This window comes from Mobula birostris, chromosome 20 (genome assembly GCF_030028105.1).
Source record: "Mobula birostris isolate sMobBir1 chromosome 20, sMobBir1.hap1, whole genome shotgun sequence".
NCBI classification, from domain to species: Eukaryota; Metazoa; Chordata; class Chondrichthyes; order Myliobatiformes; family Myliobatidae; genus Mobula; species Mobula birostris.
This window is the reverse complement of record NC_092389.1, coordinates 25,122,975-25,147,213: the sequence shown is the minus strand read 5'-3', so window position 1 is coordinate 25,147,213 and position 24,239 is coordinate 25,122,975. Positions and strand designations below refer to the sequence as shown.

Genomic DNA, 24,239 nt, shown 5'->3' with positions numbered 1-24,239 from the left:
TCAAAGTTTGATGCTTAGCCCACTGGTCCAGCTTGGCGGCAGCTCCATCAAGGGTACTGGCCACTCCACAATCGAGGACATCCTCAAGGAGGAGGCATCCACCATTGAGGACTCTCACCATCCAGAAAATGGCCGTTTCTCATTGCTACAATCAAGGAGGAGATACAAGTGCGTACAGATACACGCTCAATGTTTTAGGAACAGCTTCTTCCCTCTGCCATCAGATTTTTGAATGGATCATGAACACTACCTCACTTTTCCCCCTATATTTGCATTATTCAATCAATCTTAGGTATTTATTACTGTAACTTATAATTTTTAAGTATTGCACTGTACAGCTGCTGAAAAACAACAAACTTCAGTGACAATCTATGGAAGATTACAGGGGTTCTGGTGTATCTCTGAATAAGAGAGTTTAAAAAAATAATTTCTGTTTGTTCAGTCAGGAAAGATTAAAAATAGCACAAATTTCATGCAGTGGCTGGCTGGAAGAAATGTTCTTACTTTGATTTATGCTTGAATTAGAAAAGATTATTTTGATGTAAAGGAATGAATCCTTATTGCTTGGATACTTGAGCTGTAATTCCTTCCAATAACAACTCCAAGAACATATTAATAATCTAGTCTTAAGGTTTACATGAAGCTGTGAAAATTTCAACAAGCATTGCTTTAGCTGAGTGAGTCAAACAGATTTGTATAATTTCCATAATTTCAAAATTTTCACTGTCAGAGTGTCTATTATAACCCCAAATCAGAAAATCACTAGTGATCTATAAGTTGTCTTCTCTATAAGGTAAATTAACTGAGCAATTTCTACCCCTTCGGAATACAGCCCCTTTAGGACATACACACGAAAACCTAGGATAGGTACATCTTGTAATAAACAGACTATAAATTTATGACTGATCAATGATATAAACAGCTGGATCTGAAATCAAAATTGAACCAGTAGTTTCAGATAGGACGGTAAGCCCTGATTCTCCCTCCCAGTTTATTTGGAATAGCATTTGTAGGAGGCATCCTCCCAGCATCTGCCCAAGCCTATATTCCCATGAACCAACAAAAAATAAATGAATGAATTGTTTATTGACCTTACAACTGGTTCAAAAAATTCACACAACATAGTCACTGCATCAGTTATTAACATAATAACAAAGAACAAAAATCTGGGCAAAGTATTAGGGTAGAAAAATGACTTGTACACTAGGCTCTCATAGACAAACTTACATCAGCATTTCTGTTGTGGTAGAGTGTGCAATTCCTTCCCTCAGTTTCTTTTCTGGATGATGAGGGTGAGAGATACCCCGAACCGTGTTCCATTTTCGTAAGTTTTACTCTACCTGAGACTGCTTAATTTATCACTATCTCTTGTAGGGTCTATATCTTGTCCACTTTGATCTAACACAAATGATTAATAGTCAACAAGTGAAAATTCTCTCCAATGGGTATGTTGGGTATTACTTTTAGTGACTGCTAGATCTGCTACTAGCTGCACGTGTAGATATTCTGAATTCTTTTTTACTCACTGAGTTCAAGAATCGGGACATCGTGTTTCAGCTGTACAGGATGTTAGTGAGATTGCATTTGAAGTGTTCTGTTCACTTCTTGACTCCACGCCATAGGAAGGATGTGATTAATTTAGAAACAGTGCAGAGAAATTCACAAGGATGTTGCAGGACCAGATGATTTGAGTTATAAGGAGAAATTAGACAGGCTGGGACTGTTTTCGCTGGAGCAACGGAAGCTGAGGAAACTTTATAGAAGGGCATTGATAGGGTAGGTTGTCACAGTATTTTTCTTAGGCTGGGGAAATTTTAAACTAGAGGGCACAGATTTAAGATAAGAGAGGAAGTATTTAAAGGGGAGCAGAGAGGCAAATTTTTCACACAGAAGGTGATGAGTGTATGAGTGAGCTTTGAGAAAGTGGTAGAAATGGACAGAATTAAAATGCATTTGGAGAAGTACTTGGATAGGCAAGTGCCAATGGCAGATGGGCCAAATGCAAGCAAATGCAACTAGCTGAGGTTGTCACCTTGGCAATTCCGGACAGGGCCAAAGGGCCTGTTTCTATGCTGTATAACTTTGTGACTCTGTGAATGAAAATGAATATTATGGAGGTGCAGCCAAGATTTGGAACCACCAGTGATCTCCCATTGTTCATCAGAAGTGTGGAATTTGGTATGATATTCTAGTACTAATATAGTTTATTCCTTTAAAGAGACTCAGTTTCGGAATGGGGAAATTTCTGAGTTTAGTTGCAGTTAGTTATGATTACTGGATACTCCAGACTAGCAGCTATGGAATTCTCCTTTGGGTAGAGTCTACTTTCTGATTATTAAACAAAACAAAACATATAAACTCCAATTTTTAACTTTTTTACTGATGCTGATAAAAGCCATCTTAGGACCTTACTACAAATTTGGATGGTATATTACACTGATAAACCTCCATTGACAACATATTTCATAACTTCAGGCTGACACGAAATTACATAGAAAATCAAGGCTTTGCCATTGAACTTGTTACCGAAAGGCAATTAACCATCACATTTGTTTTCAGACGCAAAATATATTGGTGTTATTGATTGGTGGGGGGAACCTGATTGAGTAACTTGGAGTAGTATGTTCATTTCTTGTTGAAACATTATAGGAAGGATGTGGATGCTTTGGAGATGGTGCAGAAGGGATTTACCAGGATGCCGTCTGGACTATTGAACATGTCTTATGAGGAAAGGTTGAGCAAGTTTTTCTCTTTAGAGTGAAGGAGAATGATAGGATACCTGATCAAGGTGATTAAGATGCTAAGAGGCATAGAATGAGTGGACAGCCAGTGCCTTTTTCCCAGGGTGGCAATGGCTAATATGAGAGGGCCTAATTTTAAGGTGATTGGAGAATATTGTGGGGAGGGTGGCAGAGGTAAGCTTCATTACACAGAGAGTGGTGGGTGTGTGGAATTCACTGCCAGGGTTGGTGGTAGAGGCAGATACATTATGGAGATTTAAACGACTCTTAAATAGGCACATGGATGAAAGAAAAATGGATGGCTATGTGGTGATCTTGAAGTCAGTTAAAAGGTTGGCACAATATCATGGGCCGAAGGGCCTGTACTCTTCTGCACTATGTTCTATCTTCTATATTAAATATGGGTGGCTAATAGGACAAGTATTATTTATTTTCATCACACACTGAGAAGCAATGTGTTTCAGAAATTAAAACACGATCTATTTGCTAAATTTACTTCTTAATCATCAATGCATTTGATTTTGCCAAACAATGATAACTGAGAAAACATCCTGAAATGGGCGAAAATTAGAAATTGGGAATTTCAAGCTCTGACTCCACATGACCAAACCACAGAAAACGGCTGTCATTTTGGGGGAAAAAAATCGAGAGAAAGGCCCGAGACATGTAGCACAGGTGTGGATGAAATAAATGGGAAGGTGATATTCAGTGAGAGCTTATTCCTGGATCACGAAAGTATGATTTGCATGTTTATAGCATCTTTCCACAACTGCAGGGGGTTGCAGAGCACTTGCAACCAGTTTTGAAATGCGGTCAAGTTCAGGGTCATGAATGTGGTATCAGCAAGGTCGTACAGTAATTGGTTGCATGTTTTGTGCTGCATCCTGCAGTGTTGGGAGATGCTGTATAAATGCAAATCTTCCTTTCATGATAATGATCCCGTCCGTTGCTTCAATGGTGCCTTTTGGGGGAGATATGGTAGGGAAACTTTGTCACATGGTACGAGCAGAATTATCTGCAGCTTAATGTGAAAAAGGCTAAGGAGCTGGTGGTAGACCTGAGGAGAGCTAAGGTACCGGTGACCCCTGTTTCCATCCAGGGGGTCAGTGTGGACATGGTGGAGGATTACAAATACCTGGGGATATGAATTGACAATAAACTGGACTGGTCAAAGAACACTGAGGCTGTCTACAAGAAGGGTCAGAGCCGTCTCTATTTCCTGAGGAGACTGAAGTCCTTTAACATCTGTTGGACGATGCTGAGGATGTTCTACGAGTCTGTGGTGGCCAGTGCGATCATGTTTGCTATTGTGTGCTGGGGCAGCAGGCTGAGGGGAGCAGACACCAGCAGAATCAACAAACTCATTCGTAAGGCCAGTGATGTGGGGATGGAACTGGACTCTCTGATGGTGGTGTCTGAAAAGAGGATGCTGTCCAAGTTGCATGCCATCTTGGACAATGTCTCCCATCCACTACATAATGTACTGGGTGGGCACAGGAGTACATTCAGCCAGAGACTCATTCCACCGAGATGCAGCACAGAGCGTCACAGGAAGTCATTCCTGCCTGTGGCCATCAAAGTTTACAACTCCTCCCATGGAGGGTCAGACACCCTGAGCCAATAGGCTGGTCCTGGACTTATTTCCTGGCATAATTTACATATTACTATTTAATTATTTATGGTTTTATTACTGTTTAATTATTTATGGTGCAACTGTAACGAAAACCAATTTCCCCCAGGATCAATAAAGTATGACTATGAGATAAATGTTCACGGTGAAAACTCCACAGGTCTTGAATGCCGTCAGAATGTAAATGCAAGCAGTAAATTGAGGGTGAGGGGTGGGTAGCGATATGGTGGTGGTGGTGGAATGGGAACAATGAAGACCGCGGTTGCATCACTAAGAGACGCGGAAAAAGCTGTGAAGGACCAAAAGAGGCTGAAACTGCCCTGTCTTTCACAGCGTATTAAAGCTCCCTGAGGGTTACCCACAGGAGTTTGAGATGAAAAGTGTTCACTTCAGTTTGTAACATAAAGAATCAGTTTGGTGCTCATTCTATTGTTCCTCCTGTTCATTATCGCAGAAGTCATTCTGTTCAGGGCTAATGATGTAGGAGAGGTGCTTTTTATTTCAATGGAAGCACCCTGATTAACTGAAGTTAATTACACATTTTTACATTGCATGTGCTACTTTCAGCAGAAATAGAAATATTTTGGCACTAACTATCTCTAAAGCAACTCCTACTGTGATTTTGCTTTTTTTTCCTTTGATAGGCTGCTTGGTTTAAATTGCCCCCTTAATCTACAAGTGGGATGTGTTTTCAACATAAATTTTCAGTAATGTATTATATGTAACCAGCTAAAATGTCTCACTTTTCTGCTAATGCAGAGAAGGATTGAGGGAAATGAAACATTTCTCTATTTTTATCTTTGAACATTTAATCAGGCATTCCTGTCATAGCCGGAGCATGACTAAAAGGCAGAGTGATTCTCCCTCAGAACTTTCCATTTCAGAAATTCAGATTGGATTAAAGATTAGTTTTATTTGTCGTGTACACATCAAAACACACAGTGAAATGCATTTTGTTTGCGTCAGATCAAATCAGTGAGTATTGGGCTGGGCAGCCCACAAGTGTCACCACACTTCAGGTGCCACCTTAGCATATCCACAACTCACTAAGCCTAACTACAGTATATATTTTTGGAATGTGAGAGGAAACCGGATCACCTGGAGGAAAGCATTGATGTCATGGAGAGAACATACAAACTCCTTACAGGCAGCGGTGGGAATTGAATGCCGATTGGTGATCACCGGGACTATAAAGCAATGTGCTAGCTGCTATGTTATCAGCATGGCTTTGGCTTTGGTACAATAAGAGGTTCCACCACACTGCCATTTGCAACAACTTAGCTGTAGGTTGATTGAGCGGGGGGGGGGGGGAACGTCATCTCAGACCATGAGAGGCCTCCGTCGGGCATTTTCTTGCCTTACAAGGCACAGATTGGAAGTCTGTGTGGGGCGCCACTCCTCGCACAGACACCAGGTTAAGTGCCCTGCTCAAGGACACAAACACGCTGCCACAGCTGAGGCTCGAACTAGCGACCTTCAGACCACTAGACAAATGCCTTAACCACTTGGCCACGTGCCCAACAGGTTGGTTATGTCAGCCTTTTAAATATAATGATTCAGCTTTGGAGAGGATCTGATAGTGTGGCAACCTAGTATGAGCACACAAACTCCAGTGTATTTGCTTGTGAGATCCTTTTGACAATTCATCCACATCTATTTGAGGGTAGGGTATGAAAAGTATTCAAAGCTCTGGCCAAATTAATGTGCTGTCTTGAGATGTAGCAAAGGATATTGCTCAGTGTTGCCTTCCTTATTGAAGTTAGTTTCAATTTGTTGCCCAGCCTGACTGTCTTATTTGCCTTAGTCACCATCATTGTCAAGGGTACTCACTGAGTTAACTTCAGCAATGATCCTTTCCTTCCAAATTTGACAATTTTTTTCCCTTGCTTGTCTCTGGGGTTCCCAATCTAGGGCCCACAGACCCCTCGGTTAATGGCATTAAAAAAAAGGTTGGGAACCCCTGCATTGTGGTTTGCAAAAGACAGATTTGACACCAGGTTTGATTTTTAAAGCATGAACCTTGTTTTTGATGATTTCTGTGCAGACATTCTTGTGTTTCAAAAACAGTGTTCAAAAGTCACCTTTGAGTACCATTGTGGAGTCCAAATAGTCTCCATTCGTTGCCTAACAAAGTTAGGCTAGTCTGCAGATAGAGCAAGTAACTCAAAAGCTAATAGAAAGTTATTATTGTTGTGGAAATTGAAAGCAGAAATAGATTATTCTCTTTTTATAAAGAGCATTAATGTGGCCTATTCTTGAGTTGCTGTCTTCATTTCAAGAAAAATGTTCATGGAAGCAGTTCAAAGGTTCACTGACACATCCATGAAATAGTCTGGTTGCCTTAATGAATTCAGAAGGATGAGGGGGTATCTCATTGAAACCCTTCAAATGTTGAAAGGCCTAGACAGAGTAGATGTGGAAAAGATGTTTCCCATGGTGGGAGAGTCTAGGACAAGAGAGCACAGCCTCAGGATAGAGGGCGCCCTTTCAAAACAGAGATGTGGAGAAATTTAGCCAAAGGGTGGTGAATTTGTGGAATTCGTTGCCACATGCAGCTGTGGAGGCCAGGTCATTGGGTGTACTTAAGGCAGAGATTGATAGGTTCTTGATTGGACATGGCATCAAAGGTTACGGGGAGAAAGCCGGGAACTGGGGTTGAGGAGGAGGAAAAAAATTCTTCTCCCTCCTACTATTTGGCAAAAGGTACCAAAGCATTCGGGCTCTCATGACCAGACTGTGTAACAGTTTCTTCCCCCAAGTCATTAGACTCCTCAATTCCCAGAGTCTAGTCTGACACACACACACACACACACACACACACACACACACACACACACACACACCACCCCCCTTTGGTTCTCCATCGAAATCCAATGACGACGTCCGCTCCTTTAACGGTGAGATCTTTGATGACGATACAGTCCTATCCTGGACCCACAAGCTCTATTGCAGGTGGGACATGTAAATGTGGTAGTGGTGACAACCATGGCTGCATTTCTCCTGGCTCTCTTCTGCTGTCTTCTGGTTGTTCTTTCCATCTCCAGAATATGAACCCCGTCCCTACACAGCTGTCGCCAAGTGGTACGGTCAGCAGCAACATCCTCCAGGTCCTCGGGTCTGATCTTGCACTTCCTTAAAGCATTCTTCATCTGATCTTTATAGCGCTTCTTCGGCCCTCCAGCTGAGTGTCGACCATGATGTAGCTGGCTGTATAACACTCTGCGGGGTAGCCAATATGGGGGCATCTTTATCACGTTCCCCAGCCACTGTAGCTGACGCTGGATGATCATGGCCTCAATACTCCCGCCGTTGGTCTTTACAAGTATTTCAGTGTGAGGCACCCGCTCACGCCAGGTAAATCCCAGGATACGCTGGAGGCAGCTTATGTGGGAGCGCTCCAAGGACTTGATGTGACGGCTGTAGGTTACCCAAGCTTCACAGCTATAAAGGAGGGTGGTGACACAGACCGCTTGGTATACGGCGACCTTTGTGGAGGGACGAAGGCTCCTGTTCTGAAAGACTCTACACCGAAGTCTCCCAAAGGCAGCTGATGCCTGTTTAATGTGGCTCTGGATGTTGTTGTCAGTGCCGCCACCCTCAGAGAGAATGCTCCCCAGATATTTGAAAGATGGCACTACTGACAGCTTTTCATCACCAACAGTGAAGGCAGGTAGAGTGGGTGGGACACTGGTACTCCATTGGCAAACCACTTCTGTCTTGGTGGTATTGACAGTCAGCCCCATCCTGCTGTATGCTCTCACCGCCACAGCAAGGACAGTCTGAAGATCCTCCGGAGTATGGGCCACAAGACCACAGTCGTCTGTATACTGCAGCTCCAGGACCCACTCTCTATGGAGTCTGGTGGTTGCGTGGAGCCTCCTGATGTCAAAGAGGTTGCCATCTAATCTGACGTCCACTGCCACGCCACTGCTGTCTTCAGTCTCGTTGTGGAGAAGCTTGGTAACACACAAGAGGAAGATGTTAAAGAGCACTGGAGCTAGCACACACCCCTGCCTCACCCCTGTGCGTACAAGACTCTTGTCCTCCTGTGGGCACCCGAGCAGTCGACCCATCGTGGAACTGGCGGAGGATGTTAACAAATTTATTGGGACAGCCAAACCTGAGGAGAACATCCCATAAGAGCTCTCTTTGCACAGTGTCGAATGCTTTGGAGAGGTCAACAAAGGCCATAAACAGGTCCTGATGTTGCTCCCGGCACTTTTCCTGAAGTTGCTGGGCTGTGAAGATCATGTCAATCGTACTCCTGTTCTTCCTAAATCCACACTGCGATTCAGGCAGCATTGACTCGGTGATGTTGCTGATGAGTCTCTGAAACATCACCTTAGCCAGGACCTTTCCAGCAACAGAAAGGAGTGATATGCCCCTACTATTGCCGTGGATGGCCTTGTCACCCTTGTTCTTATAAATGACAATGATGTTTGCGTTTCTCCATTGCTGTGGGATGTTCTCATCAGTCCAGGCCTTGGTGATGTACTGGTAGAGGGTGTGCATACATATGTACCCTCCGTTCTTCAGCAACTCTGCAGGGATATTGTCAGTGCCAGGGGACTTGTTGTTCTTAAGGGAATGGACGGCTGATAGAACCTCCTGGAAGGTTGGTGATAGACTGAGGTCGTGGATAGGAGGAAGTTCAGGCAGTTCATCCAGGATGGTGGGGTCTGCGTCAGAGTCCTGATTAAGCAGGGTGTTAAAGAGCTCAGCCCACCTCAGCAGAATGGCATTCTGATTCTTCAGAAGTGTTAGAACGTCTGCTGTTTTCAGGGGAGTAATGCATCGATTTCTTGAGCCATAGATAGTTTTGACAGCATTGTAAAAAATTATGCATGTTATTATTATCGGCAAAGGACTGGATTTCATGTGCCTTTTCAGTCCACCACTCATTTTGCCTTTTGCAATTTCCTCCCAGCTGCCTGCCAATGCTGCCTGATGCTGGTGGATGAAGGGTTGTCTAAAATTGCCCAGTGTGCTTTGTGCATGTCCTTAAGCGAGTTGTGGATGGTGTCTGAATTATCGTCAAATCAGTCTTGGTCGTTCCTGCTCTTATGGCTGATGGATTGGGCTGCTCCCTCATAGGGAGCTGCTCCCTCCCTAAATACCGTTGTTCCATTCCAGCTCCCTTAGTTTCTCAGTTGGGGTGCGTTGAAACTCACTTCTTGCTTCTGTGCTTCTTAGGCGGTTGCAATTTAGCCACTTTTTATTGTTTTTTTGCAGCCACAAGTGGGGGGGGGAGAGGGAACGCACTTTCATATGGAGCTTGGCCACAATCATACGGTGGTCAGTCTAGCACTCTGCACCTCTCATGGCACGGGTGATGAGAACATCCTTGATGTCACTACGCCTCACAATGATGAAGTCGATCATGTGCCAATGTTTAGAGCGAGGGTGCATCCATGAGGTCTTATATTTTGCCTTCTGCTGGAAGATGGTGTTGGTTATAGTAAGGTTATGCTCATAGCAAAGAGTAATGGGGCGTCTGGCAACGGGAGCAGGTACGAATGGACTGGGAGCTCCTAGTCAGAACCCTGCATGGCAGCAGCACAGGGTATTTGGTCGCTAGCAGCTGGGGCTGAGTGGCAGCTGTTTTTGGCAGACCCCTGTGTGACTGAGCAGCCCTATTTAGGGACCGCAGTGCTCACCTCAATTGGGGAAGGGCCTAGAAAAGGCGGCCTAAAAATTGCCCATTCAATCACTCACCTGGGTAGGTTACCATGCCTATCAGTTTATTCCACTACTGCGCTTGAAATAAGAAACAATAAACTGGCAACGTGGAATGTAAGGACTCTCCTGGACTCGTATGGCATCTCTGACAGACCTCACCAGAGAACAGCCTTGATCACTGCTGAGCTGAGGCACTATAACATCGACATTGCTGCCCTGAGTGAGACCAGGTGGCCTAATTCTGCTCCTATGTCTTGTGGTCTTATGGAAAGGCTGGACAATCTCTGCCTGTATCTGCTGAATATTAGAAGAGTAAGTCAGGACTTGAATGAATATACAATATCCTGACAGATCTTGAGAGCACTGATGGTTATGTTGTGTTAAGATGACATTCTGCACCTTTTGCAGCGTACTAAGCCTGCTCTTAATTTGTTTGTCTGAATTCAAGAAAGAGTTTCTGTTGTCTTTTGCAGATGTGGTATCAGAAGTATTGGAGTTAGAGATGCCCAGTACACAGCAGGTCTCTATCGGCAATACCGTTGTTCTGACCAGCCGGATCATCACAGGCCCAGCAAACCTCAATATCACCTCTGTGATTTGGACCAAAGGAACATCAGGAGTGGTAAGTGATATCACAGCAAATATTTAGTGTGTACACTGAGGTGACTTAGTCCCTTTTGAACCAGCTCCAGCTTAAAGTTATTCAGCATGATGGTGCTCCATTTGCTAAGCCACATTTTTAGACTGTAGCTTCCATTGTGATTCTACTAGAGGGTAAAACACTGAACTAAGAGGGTGGATTCAACAGCAGTACAGACTTCAAGGATTCCAAAAGTCTATATTTTTGTGATTGGCTCCTAGAAATGTTTTGGTAAATCCAGAAACATTGAGGAAAAGGTTTTAAAAAAATCCCGATTGTTTTAGACTGTATTCATGATGGCACCAAAAAAAGACTGCAGAATAGTCAAAAAAAAAAAACATGCAGCCAATGGTGGGCACCACAGGAATGCAGCAACATTGTTGCAGTTGCACAGCCCTCGTGATCCAGGTTCGATTCTGACCTCCGTGCTGTCTGTGTGGAGTCTGCAACCACATAGGTTTCCCTAGGTTCCCTCCCACATCTCAAACATATGATGGTAGGATGCTTAGCTATGTGTCAAATAGCCCTAAGTGGGTGGCAGAATAGAAACACATTGGAGAGACAAAAAAGTCAGGGAATGGGATGGTTCAGAGCCTGGATGGGCTTCCTGATTTGTGATCACAGAATCTATACTTCCCTCAGGATGGAATCAGACGTGGGCAAAAGCTTTCTGGACCAGGATGAACTGGGGAACTGTATATTTTTTTCATATCTCAGCCATTTGCATAGGCTTGGGTATCTGCACTGTTGGCCTTTATTCTGCCTGGCTTCACATTGGAAAACGGGGCAGGATTTGCAAGTGGAGGTGTTGGCTGCCAGCCTGTGGGCTTTCTGCCTAGGTAAAGGATTAGGTGTTTTTGTTATGCAAGCTCCCTACCAGCTTCCTAGGGGTTCCTTGCTGCACAGTGACTGGACTGTGCTGTGTAAGACGGACCTCATTCCTCTCTCATCGACAGTATGTTGCAAGTACTGTATAGCCTTGCTGTATACCACCTGCAACTAGTTTAATCCAGGTGCAAGATGAGGTACATGGGCATACAGCAAAATGGATCCGGGTCTTTACACCTTTAGATTAAGCACCCTTTGGAGAAAGGATCTGGGGACCTCCTTAAACTACTAGCCCAAATACTTGCAAATTAGTAGTGTTCTACATTAACACCAATTCGAAGATTCAAGGTACATTTATTATCAAAGTCTGTACTGTATACAGAACACAACTCTGAGGTTTGTCCTCCTGCAGGCAGCCATGAAAACAAATAAACACCATAGAACCCGTTCAAGAAAATATCAAATACTCAAAGCACACAAAAAAAGAACAAATTGCGCAAATGGCAAAAAGCAAACGAGCAGCACATAAAATATCAAACATCAAACCATTAGTATTCAGTTTAGTTCAGTTCAGCACTGCGCCGCTAGCCAATGCAGGCCGCAAGGCCATTCTTCCGCAAAGCTCCCCAGTCCACATCACTCACTTCAATCCAACTGCTCAAAAACAGGAAAAAAAAAGAGTAACCAGACTTCAGAAACACGTGCAACATGCACCGCAAGGTCTCCCAAGACAAGTCCACAGTCTCAACAAACAGTCCTGCAATGTGGATCCCAAGACTCCTGCACTTTCCTCCGAAAGCAGATAGTGAGAGGGAGAGGAAGACCGGCCAAACGCACGAAGACTGCATCAGACACCCATCTGTCCTTCGCGCTCGTCCTCGTCGACTTCAGCCTTGCTCAACGCCTCAATCGGAGAGAAGCAACATGGAGTCGATCACTGGCTCGTGCCCTGTCTCCAGGCTACCAGGCGTCCAGGCCACACGCTCCACTCCAAACCTTGGAGACAGCAAAGTGCCAGATTGCTCAAACAGCGCCAAAACATCAAAATGTAAATCACAGATTCCAATCGTACGCAGCTGAGTAATAGAATCATATTTGAAATAAAAGATAGTAGTTTTGTGAACTGTCTGCAGGATGTTTGATGTAAATTCATAATTAACATCAAATTCAGTGTAAATTCTATTAGTGTGAAGGAATATAGTGGTTTGGTTTGACTGACTTGTACACCATGCTGTTAACATTCCTTTTCTAAAATGTACTTTGTTTCTTCTCTCCAGATCGTGATGTATTCCAGCAGCCAAATTACAATAGAACCTCAATACCGAGACCGTGTTAGTTTCCTGCATTCAAAGCCAACCAGGGATGTCTCCATATATATCAACAACACCAAGTTAGCTGATTCAGGTCACTACACTTGCACTGTAGTCTCTGCAAAACCTGACTTAATGAAAACAGGAATAACCAACTTGTCTGTGCTGAGTACGTATTACAATCTACTCTGCCTGCCTACTCTGTAGTTGAGTGACTTCATTTCCCAGAATGTACTGCATGGCTCCCCCAGCTTTTGAGCCAGTCGCAAATGAGAGCAGGGGTCCCAGCCTGAGGCCCACGGACCCCTTGGTTAATGGTAGGGACGATAGCATTAAAAAAGTTTAGGAAACCCTGTATCAGAGGCTACAGTTGCAAATTGGGAGAAAATACTTACCGGAGTTGGCTAATATAGTTTGAAGGTGGTTATAACTTCATAGAAAAGATGGGAGAGTAAAAGTAGAAAATTGTGGACAGTTAGCCTGACATTAGTAGTGGGGAAATGTTTGAATCTATTACTAAGAAATTGGTTGCAGGGCACTTAGAACATAATATTAAGATTAGGCAGGGTCATCATTGACTAATGAAAGAGAAATGGTGTTTGATAAATTTATTGCGATTTTTAACATTGTAACTAACACAGATAAGGGAGGACAAGTTGACATTTGGACTTCAAGAGGACCTTTGATGAAGTGTCACTGGAGAGATTATTGAACAAAATTAGAGCACTTTGCCCATTGAAAGATAAATGAATTATACTTTATCTTCTGCGTGGACACATTGCAGCCTGCTTGACTCAGTAATGAATTCCCAAACTTTAAATTACTTACACTTCTTTTTGTTTATATGAGAATTGGCTATTTATTTTTGTTTTTTTTTGTGTGGTCTGACATATTGAGACTGTCAGACGGTATATTCTGTTACTAAGGATAATAAGTGTAGTGTGTATCATTTTACACTCTACTGTCATCATTCACATTGTCCTTTCAGAAGTTTGAATTTCAGACTGACTTAACAGGACAGATTGCATTACACACTGTTGGAATATCCACCATTAAGACAGAAATATTTAAGGAAAGAAGAGGGACATATTCATAGGAGAATTCTTTCTTAGTGCATTGGAATTCTAGTTTTTAATTCTAGTTTTACCTCATTATGTGCATTAAACTTCTTCAGTTGCCATTGCAAGATTTGACCTGCATCCCTAAGACAACGGACTATGATACTAGTCAAGTAGCTTAGCCATTATGCTATTATACCAGTTATATGAAATTAATTATTAATGATTAATTCAAATTTTTGAAAAATGGTTGATTAATGATAAATCCAAATATGATCAGAAAGTAAATAAGCCTGGTGCAATCACAACAAATTGGAGCTGAATGTCTTCAAAACTGTGGAGATGCATATTGACTTCAGAAATGTGCCTCCTCTCCATCCACTCCTAATAACAACTCTACAGTTAGCACCTTTCAACGTATAGGTTCCTGGGCTTCATTAATTCACAGGACCTCATGTGGGAGAACGACATTTCCTTCATTAACGAAAAAGTCTTTCAACAGTTGGTAAAATTCCATCTTCTCCAAAACATACTGGTGCAATTCTCCCATCATAGAGAGCATCCTCACATCAGTCACCTCTGTCTGGGTTCACAACATCCTTTTACAATATGCAAAAACCAGAGATTAGCCGAAAATGACACTGACTGCAGTCTACCATCACTGCAGGACTTGTATGTGTCCAGGGTAAAGACATGACCAGGGAAAAAAATCATTGTAGACACTACCCACCGAGCAAACTGCCTTTCACAAAACACGAACAAGAGAAAATCTGCAGATGCTGGAAATCCAAGCAGCACACACAAAATGCTGGACGAGCTCAGTAGGTCAGGGCTGAAATGTCGATTGTACTTTTTTCCAACCATTCTAGTTAGCCCCCAGCCCCCTCTATCTATCTTAGTCACTGCAATGTACTGTAAGATTCATAAAATTCTGATTGAGAAATTCATCATCAATGTCTAAATCCTCAAACTCCACACAAGAGCACTGTGGGAATACCTCATTCAGATGGTGTGCAATATGCAGGCTCAAATAGATTTGGGGAATAACCTCTCACCTTGCTGACAACACCCACAACCTGAATATTGATTAACAAATCTTTTGGCCAGCCATGAAACAAAGAAACACCATGGAACCTGTTCAAGAAAACACCAAACACCCAAAGCGCCAAAAAAGAACAAACTGCGCAAATGGCAAAAAGCAAGCGGACAGCACCTAGAATATCAAACCAGGAGTCCAGTAGTGTTCAGTTTAGTTCAGTTTAGTAGTGCCGCTAGCCCACTGCAGGCTGCAGAGCCATTCTTCGCCAAAGCGTCCCAGTCCGCATTGATCGCCCAATCAAAAAGCCTAAAAACAGCAAAAAAAGAGTTATCAGAATCCAGAAACACATGCAACATGAACCTCAATGTCCCCCAAAATGAGTCCACAGCTTCACCGATCAATCCTTACGACGTGGATCCCAAGACTCCTGCACTTTCCTCCGACAGCAGCTAGCGCGCGAGAGAGGAAGGCTGGCCAAACGCAGGTGGACGGCGCCAAACACTCGCACGTCTTCTGCCCTCATCCTCATCGCCTTCAACTTTGCTCGATGGCTCAATCAGAGAGAAGCAATGGAGTCGACCTTGGGCTCGCGCCATGGAATTCATTCTGAGTATTGTAGCAAGTGCAATGTGCTCCACATATTTTAAGCATCCATCTCATTGATTTGTTTCTCTCTTCTCTCCAAATTAGTACCACCCTCCACTCCAAAATGCAGTATCGACGGAAGCAAATTTGTTGGTCATAATGTGACCCTGACCTGTCATTCATCAAGTGGCAAACCAGTCCCCACCTACACTTGGCAGCGGATTAGTCCCAAGCCACAGTCTTTTAATTTCCCTATCCACAGTGAGTACAAAAACTAGTTTCTTCACTCAGTATGTAACTTTTGTTATCTTTAGCTGAATTCTCGTGGATAAACAAAAAAGATCCTCAAAGTTTCATACCATGTACCAGAGAACACATTTCAAATATACTTATTTTCAATGGAGTGTTTTAAGATGTCCTGATGTTGTGAAAGGCATTATCTGCCATATCTAAGGAAATATGTGCTGGTCCTGGAGTGGATCCAGAGGAGGCTCTCAAGAATAATCCCAAGAATGAAATGTTTAATATATGATGGTTCTGGGCCTGTACTTGATGGCATTCACACAAGGCTGTGGAGGCTAAGTATTTGGGTCTACTTAAGACAGAGATTGATAAATTCCTGATTGGTAAGGGAGTTAGGATTATTGTGAGAAGATGGAAGAATGGGGTTGAGAAAAGAAAACAAAATCAGCCATAAATGAATGGCAGAGCAGAGTCAATGGGCTGAATGGCCTGATTCTGCTCCAATGTCTTATGGTCTTAGGTTTGCACATGTGGTCATTTCAGAAGATGTGGATGTATCTGTGATGGTGGAACAGGAGCTAGTGTCTCCCAGATTCCTTCATCTCTCAAGTTATCCTGTCACCCCTTATCTTCTCCTCTGCCCTCATGACTCTCTTTCTCTCGCCTTCCTTCCCTTTATTCCATAGTTAACTGTCTTCTCTGTTATGTATGTGTGGGGCAAGAACGACAATGTAGTCTGATTAAGTGTTTTTACTGAGTCGTGTTTGTAACGGTACATACTGGGTAACTTACAGTGCAGGAGCTACAAACTGAGCCTGCCGAGCCAAAAACATACGCACTCTAAAGGCTGTGCTCAAAAGAGAGTCCCTCCTGCATATAAGATGCCCAGTCAATTCACCGAGCAATCAATTGGCCCCAACCATTGCAATCGATTCTATAAGATTCACTCTCCCAATAGGTTGTTTCTTCTTCAGCCCTTTACTTCTTCCACCTATCAACTCCCACCTTCATCCTTCTTCCCCCTCACCTATCCTCTGCCAGTTTGTACTTCTCCCTTTCCCCCACTCCCCATCCACCTTCTTACTCTGGCTTCTGCTCCTTCCTTTCCAGTCTCGATGAACGGTCTCAGCCCAAAACATTGTCTGCTCATTCCACTCCATAGATGCTGCCTGACTTACTGAGATCCTCCAATCTTTTCTGTGTTCCTGGCCTCTCCAGAATCTCTTGTGTCTTGCATTTCTCGAGTGTCTCTTCCTACTCTTGCCACCCTCACAGTGTTTTCATTTGAGAAGGATAGACTTGTAATTTACCCAAATGTTCTACAAAAAAAAGCAGAAGATGGCTGCAGCTAAAGCTCCCCCAATAATGATGCAGTAACAACAACAGTGCTGTGAAGATTTGATAGAAGCGTTCCACATAATAAAGACATTAGACCGAAGAAAGAGAGAAATATTTCCCTCTGCTGGAAGGATTGAGAGTTCACACATTGAAGGAGAATGACAAAAGTAGCTAGGGAACTTGAAAATTTGCTTTTTCAGGAAAGTAGATACCTTTGATCTGAAATTCATTGCTTGAAAATGTGGGGGGAGATTTAATCCTAGAATGGAGAAAAAGAAATTGGTAAGTCCTTGAAAAATATATATTTGCAGGGGTACAGGGGAAAAAACTAGAAATTGCAGCTAGCAGCTTAAAGACTAGCTGCGTGAGCCCAGTGGGTGAATTGATCTCCAATGATGTATTGCTATAAACTCTGTTGGAGTTTCATTACCGTACAACATCAGTGCTATAACCACAAATATAAACCTACTCTGCAATTCATTTGGTGGTGTTGGCTGAGTCTGTACGTCTAGATGTAAAGTTGACCCCAGCAAATGAAATGCTCTGCTTCTGTCAGCAATGAGGCATTTTTTTCATCAGTTGGTACTACCAGGAGAAATGCGTTTTGTCACTAAAGCTGGCAGGTGAAATGAGGTGCATCAAAGTTGCCTCACAGGTGGATAGGGTAGTTAAGAAAGCTTATGGGGTGTTAGCTTTCATAAGTCGAGGGATAGAGTTTAAGAGTCGCGATGTAATGATGCAGCTCTATAAAACTCTGGTTGTGCCACACTTGGAGTACTGTGTCCAGTTCTGGTCGCCTCACTATAGGAAGGATGTGGAAGCATTGGAAAGGGTACAGAGGAGATTTACCAGGATGCTGCCTGGTTTAGAGAGTATGCATTATGATCAGAGATTAGGGAGCTAGGGCTTTACTCTGTGGAGAGAAGGAGGATGAGAGGAGACTTGATAGAGGTGTACAAGATAATAAGAGGAATAGATAGGGTGGATAGCCAGCACCTCTTCCCCAGGGCACCACTGCTCAATACAAGAGGACATGGCTGTAAGGTAAGGGGTGGGAAATTCAAGGGGGATATTAGAGGAAGGTTTTTTACTCAGAGAGTGGTTGGTGTGTGGAATGCATTGCCTGAGTCAGTGGTGGAGGCAGATACACTAGTGAAGTTTAAGAGACTACTAGACAGGTATATGGAGGAATCTAAGGTGGGGGGCTTATATGGGAGGCAGGGTTTGAGGGTCAGCACAACATTGTGGGCCGAAAGGCCTGTACTGTGCTGTACTATTCTATGTTTTCTATGTAATGTGTAGTGGAATGATACACTCCAAGGTCAGCATTGTCACAGGGTGGATGCAAGGCTTCTCACCTCGGCCTGACACATGTTCCAACTGCAACCTCGCAGCAAAGTTCAGAATCAGAAACAGAATCAGGTTTAATATCACCAGCATATGTCGTGAAATTTGTTAACTTAGCGGCAGCAATACAATGCAATACATAATATAGAAGAAAAAAATCCATAAGTAAATCAATTACTGTATATATATATATATATATATGTATATTAAACAGTTAAAGTAAAAATAATGCAAAAGCAGAAATAATTTTAAAAAGTGAGGCCGTGTTCATGGCTTCAATGTCCATTTAGGAATCGAATGGCAGAGGGGAAGAAGCTGTTCCTGAATCATTGAGTGTGTACCTTCAGGCTTCTGTACCTCCTTCCTGACAGTAACAATGAGAAGAGGGCATATGTCCTGGGTGATGGGGGTCCTTAATAATGGACGACACTTTTCTGAGGCATCACTCCTTGAAAGATATCTTGGATACTATAGAGACCAGTGCCCAAGGTGGAGCTGACTGATTTATATCTTCCTGTGGCTTCTTTCGACCCTGTGCAGTAGCACTCCCCCGCCCCCCATACCAGACAGTGATGCAGCCTGTCAGAATGCTCTCCACGTACATCTGCAGATATTTTAGAGTGTTTTAGGTGACAAACCTAATCTCCTCAAACTCCTAATAAAATATAGCTGCTGTCTTGCTTTCTTTATAACTGTATGGATATGTTGGGTGGGACCAGGTTAGATCCTCAGAGATCTTGACACCCAGGGACTTGAAACTGCTCACTTTCTCCACTTCTGATCCCTCTGTGAGGATTGGTATGTGTTCCCTCGTCTTACACTTCCTGAAGTCCACAATCAGCTCTTTTGTCGTACTGACATTGAGTGCCAGGTTGTTGCTGTGACACCATTCCACTAATCGGCATATATCACTCCTGTACACCCTCTCATCACCACCTGAGATTCTACCAACAATGGTTGTATCATCAGCAAATTTATAGATGGCATTTGAGCTGTGCCTAGCCACACAGTCATGCTATAGAGAGAGTAGAGCAGTGGGCTAAGTACACATTCCTGAGTGTTGATCGTTAGCAAGGAGGAGATGTTCTTACCAATAGGCACAGACTGTGGTCTTCCAGTTAGGAAGTCAAGGATCCATTTGCAGAGGGAGGTACAGAGGCCCAGGTTCTGTAACTGTTCGATCAGGACTTTAGGAATGATGGTGTTAAACGCTGAACTATGGTCAATAAATAGCATCCTGACATAAGTGTTTGTATTGTCCAGATGATCTAAGGGCACTTGAAGAGCCATTGAGATTGCATCTGCTGTAGACCTAGTGTGGCAGTGGGCAAATTGCAATGGGTCCATGTCCTTGCTGAGGCAGGAGTTCATTACCAACCTCTCAAAGCATTTCATCACTGTCGATGTGAGTGCTACTGGATGATAATCATGAAGGCTGCTCACACTACTCTTCTTGGGCACTGGTATAATTGTTGCCCTTTTGAAGCGGGTGGGAACTTCCGACTGTAGCAGTGAAAGATTGAAAATGTCATTAAATACACCTGCAAGTTGGTTGGCACAAGTTTTCAGAGCCTTACCAGGTACTCCACCGGAGGCTGCCGACTTCACCCTCCTGAAAGGCAGCCTGACATCGGCCTCTGAGACTGAGATCACAGGGTCATCGGGTGCAGTAGGGATTTTCGCAGCTGTATTTATATCCTCCCTTTCAAAGTGAGCATAAAAGGTGTTGAGCTCGTCTGCCATTCATGATTTTGGGTTTCGCTTTGTAGGAAGTAATTCAGAAGTTCAAAGTTCAAAGTAAATTTATTATCAAAGTACATATATACCACCGTACACAACCCTGAGATTCATTTTCTGGTGGGCATACTCAATAAATCCATAGAATAATAACCATAGCAAAATTAATGAAAGACTGCACCAACTTGGGCATTCAATCACTGTGCAAAAGACAACAAAATGTACAAATACAAAAAGAAATAAATAATAATAATAATAAATAGATAAGCAATAAATATTGAGAACATGAGATGAAGAGTCCTTGAAAGTGAGTCCATAGGTTGTGGGAACATTGCAATGATGGGGTGAGTAAAGTTATCCCCTTTGGTTCATGAGCCTGATGGCTGAGAGGTAATAACTATTCCTGAACCTGGTGGTGTCAGTCTTGAGGCTCCTGTACCTTCCTGATGGCAGCAGCGAGAAGAGAGCATGTCCTGGGTGATGGGGGTCCTTGAAGATGGGCGCTGCTTTCCTGCGACAGCGTTTCGTGGAGGTCTGCTCAATGGTGGAGAGGACGCCGAATTTACTCTAACCCGAGTCAGACATTTTGTAATAAGACTGAATTCAGAGTTTTTTTTCTACATACTCTAGAATGACGCTCATCATTTAAATCAGTGATTTTCAAAGTTCAATCAAATGGTTCACCCACACAACCCATTAATAACTAGATAATTACTGTGTAAAATTCATTGTAGCTGTAATTAAACCATTTAGGTTAAATTCTAACAGAGTGCCATAAGAACATAAAGTTTCAAGTGTATTTCATTCCTACATGCTGCCAGTGTGGGTGAGTTTAGAGTAATCAGGCTGAGGAAAGACGTATAGTTCTCCATTCTCCATTCTGTAGGTCACATTCTACAGATCTGTGCTCCCTGGGCCTCTCCTTCTTGCACTCCCTCCAAGCTCCTGGGCAACTCACAGACTAATGCAGCATGTTATGAGCCATCTCAAAAGCTATTGAATTGTAAGGTTGGCATGCTGGGCAGTGACTGCCCAAAGCCCTTCTGTTAAGCTAACTTAAACCAGGTGAAAAGGATTAAAATGGTATGTAGGGGCAGAGAGTCAGATTAATTTATTTATCACATCTGCATCGAAGCATACAGTGAAATGTATTGTTTGCATAAACAGCCAACACAATTGAAGAATGTGTTGGACAGCCTTTAATGGTCGCTACCAATTCCGGTGCCAACATAGTCCATCATGCTGGCAGAACAACACAGGCAATAACAACAAAACAACAGCAGCAAAACAAGCCCCATTCCCCCTTCAACCCATCCACCCACGCACAGACACAGACAGTCCTTCAACCCTAGGACACGCTGTCTTTGGGTCTTCAGCTTCCCATGGACTCGTGGACTAGCACAGGCATTAAGCCTTTGACTTCCCAGTAAACTTGCAGTCTCACAGATCCAGGGCTTTGACCATCAGGCCTCGACTTCCAAACTTCCAATCAACCTTCAGGCTTCGATCTTTGTTATTGACCCCAGGACTTGCCGTGGACAATGAATGAAGAACCCAAATGCCAGGCCGTGAACTGTGGTTCTCTGACGACTGGAACCTTAAACGCTAGGCTTCGAACTCTAGTCTTACTGATCAGCCCTCGTGTCACCTTCCTGCACAGAAATCTGATCCCAAAATCTGTCAGTGTCCCACTCACCTCTGTGTCCATCAGCCTTCATCCTTGCTGGTGTGCCAGCCCAACATCTGACCATGGATGTCCTTTGCCCCACATCAATGTCACTGGCCTTTGAGCAAGAATTGGAGGCATGGTCTCCAGCCTGACCTCTAACTCCTCCACAACCATGTCCCTAAACTCTAATATGACCACTAACTCCCCTCTCTGTACCGAAAATCATTCCTACAAACCTAAAAAAAAGTCTGAACCACAACTTTGGTGGAGACCACAGCTCAGTGCCATCTTGACCGGCTCAAGGGATCGCCATTCTTGAGCATTGATCCACAAATAATTTTCAATCTTGTTCATGTTGTCTTTTATGATGTTTTGAGGTTTAGCAGAAACAAAATGTCCTTCCTGAATTTGCATGAGTCTGTACCTTCCAACAGTATTTGAGTCGATTAAAACCCATATAATATAAAAATTTACCTGACATAAGTAAATGTCCCCTAATGTTATGGTTTTTCTATAACTACTAAAATGGGGATGGTAAATAGGCTTTAGTTTGAAACTGATTATTCTGATGAGTTTCTATTAGACAACCAATCCCTCATTACTGGAAATGTTGTCACTGAATATCTGCATGAGACTTTGCAAGAGACAGAACATGTGAAGTCCACTGTGTGGGCTGGTCCTGAGAGAACTGCAGATTTGATGACTGTTTCTCCCCTGTCCTTGGCAATTCAGTCATGTGAATGTAAAATAGCAGTGCTTGGGAAAAGACACAGCGATCCATCAAATCTGCCTAATATAGCTATTAGTCCATAACTCCAGAATACGCTCTAACAGTCTCATATCTGCCAGGTTAGATATCCAACATGTGGATTCATTAAACATGTTAACAGAGAAAATTACAAATCCAATCAAGGAGGAGGGAAAGACAAAGTGTAGGGATACTGTTGAAGCATTCATTCAACTTTCTTTAAATTGCCCAGTCCAATCACTTTGGATCATAAAGAGAGCCTAGATAGGCTGGAGCATAGGAGGATAAGCAGTAATTTTACAGAGTTATACAAAATCATGAGTGGTGCAGATAAGATAGATGGTCGTAGAGTTTTCCCCAGGGAGGGAAATCTAACGCTAGTGGACATATTTCAGGTGTGAGGGGGAAGATTTGAAAGGTATCTGAAGGGCAACTTTCTCAGAGAGAATGGTGGGTACATGGGAAGACCCGCCAGAGGAAGTGGTTCAGGCAAGTATAATTACAATGTGTAAAGGACATTTGGATGGGTACATGGGTAGGAAGGGTTTGGACAATATTGGCCAAATGAAGGCAAATAGGATTTGCTCAGGTAGACACCTTGGTCAGCATGCATGACTTGGACCAAAGGTCTTGCTTCCATGCTGTATAACTCTAGGACTTTATGACACCTTGGTTTTTGTTACCACAACTGGACCTGAGAAAGGGATTTTTTCTTTTAATTCAAGGAGAATAATGTTAAGAAATGTGAATTTGAAGCATGGAATTGATTGGCAGGTAAATAACAGAAAGTGGGAGATAATTGAGTCGTCTTGGATTGTTAAACCAATGCACCATGCACAAGATTGAAGACAAATCCAATACAAATGATCTAAACAAATATAATCAGTTGTGGACAGTGATGCTAATTTACACGAGATGAGAAGATACTGCCGTTTGTGACACGCAAGTGGGTGTCAACTGTTGCAACACAGCTCGTTGCAATAATGTCACCCGCCTACTGTTCGGTTCAATCTCCTGTGGGCAGACTAATAAAAATGCATTTACAGTATTGTAAGGCTAAAATATTGCATCAGTACTGTGTCTTATTGCATTTCTGTTGCAACTGAGCACTTCACATGCAATGAATAACTTTGAGTGCAGTGACTTCACAGATAAGCAGAAGTATACACAGTGTGAGATTAATCAACTTAATTTGCTTCTGAAACTATTATTTGAGAAAGACATGCACAATGGCTTACAATCCAATAACTGATGTATTTCAGAAGATTCTTTAATTTTTACCGGCTAGTGCTGATGTATTGTATTTCAGCACGATGCTTCTGATGTAGCAATCGAAGACTCTCCTCATCATTGTCCTATTCTACTAATAAAAACAAGTCCAGAGACAAGCATATACTTCTCTCTATTTTTGTAATTTTTAGAAGTGTTTATAAATGTATGTGATGTTGATACTGACTCAGGACTTGATGGGGTGAAAGCTGAATCAGGTTACCTAATTGATCCTGATGTATTCATATTTAATGATCCTTCTGTTGGTACAGTTCTCTCACAGTTTGGCACTCAGTATCTCCGCTTGAGACTCTTCTAATGAGCTCATAAGCTGTTCTTCAGGTGTACCTTAAAAATATAGACAGAAAAATCCCCAAA

General features: G+C 42.9%; 1 protein-coding gene across 5 annotated transcripts in view; it reads left to right on the top strand.

Moving 5' to 3' along the window:
- The window catches only part of LOC140185103 (endothelial cell-selective adhesion molecule-like), a 138,777-nt gene that overhangs the window by 99,504 nt on the left and 15,034 nt on the right, over positions 1-24,239 (top strand). For 3 of the 5 annotated variants that reach the window (XM_072238361.1, XM_072238362.1, XM_072238364.1), the window contains 3 exons: positions 10,524-10,672; positions 12,796-12,997; positions 15,616-15,771. In XM_072238361.1, the coding sequence (XP_072094462.1) occupies positions 10,524-10,672; positions 12,796-12,997; positions 15,616-15,771 (507 nt within the window). Of the gene's footprint in view, positions 1-1,698; positions 1,777-10,523; positions 10,673-12,795; positions 12,998-15,615; positions 15,772-24,239 lie in introns of those variants that run through there. The other 2 variants (XM_072238363.1, XM_072238365.1) reach the window with 2 other exon arrangements.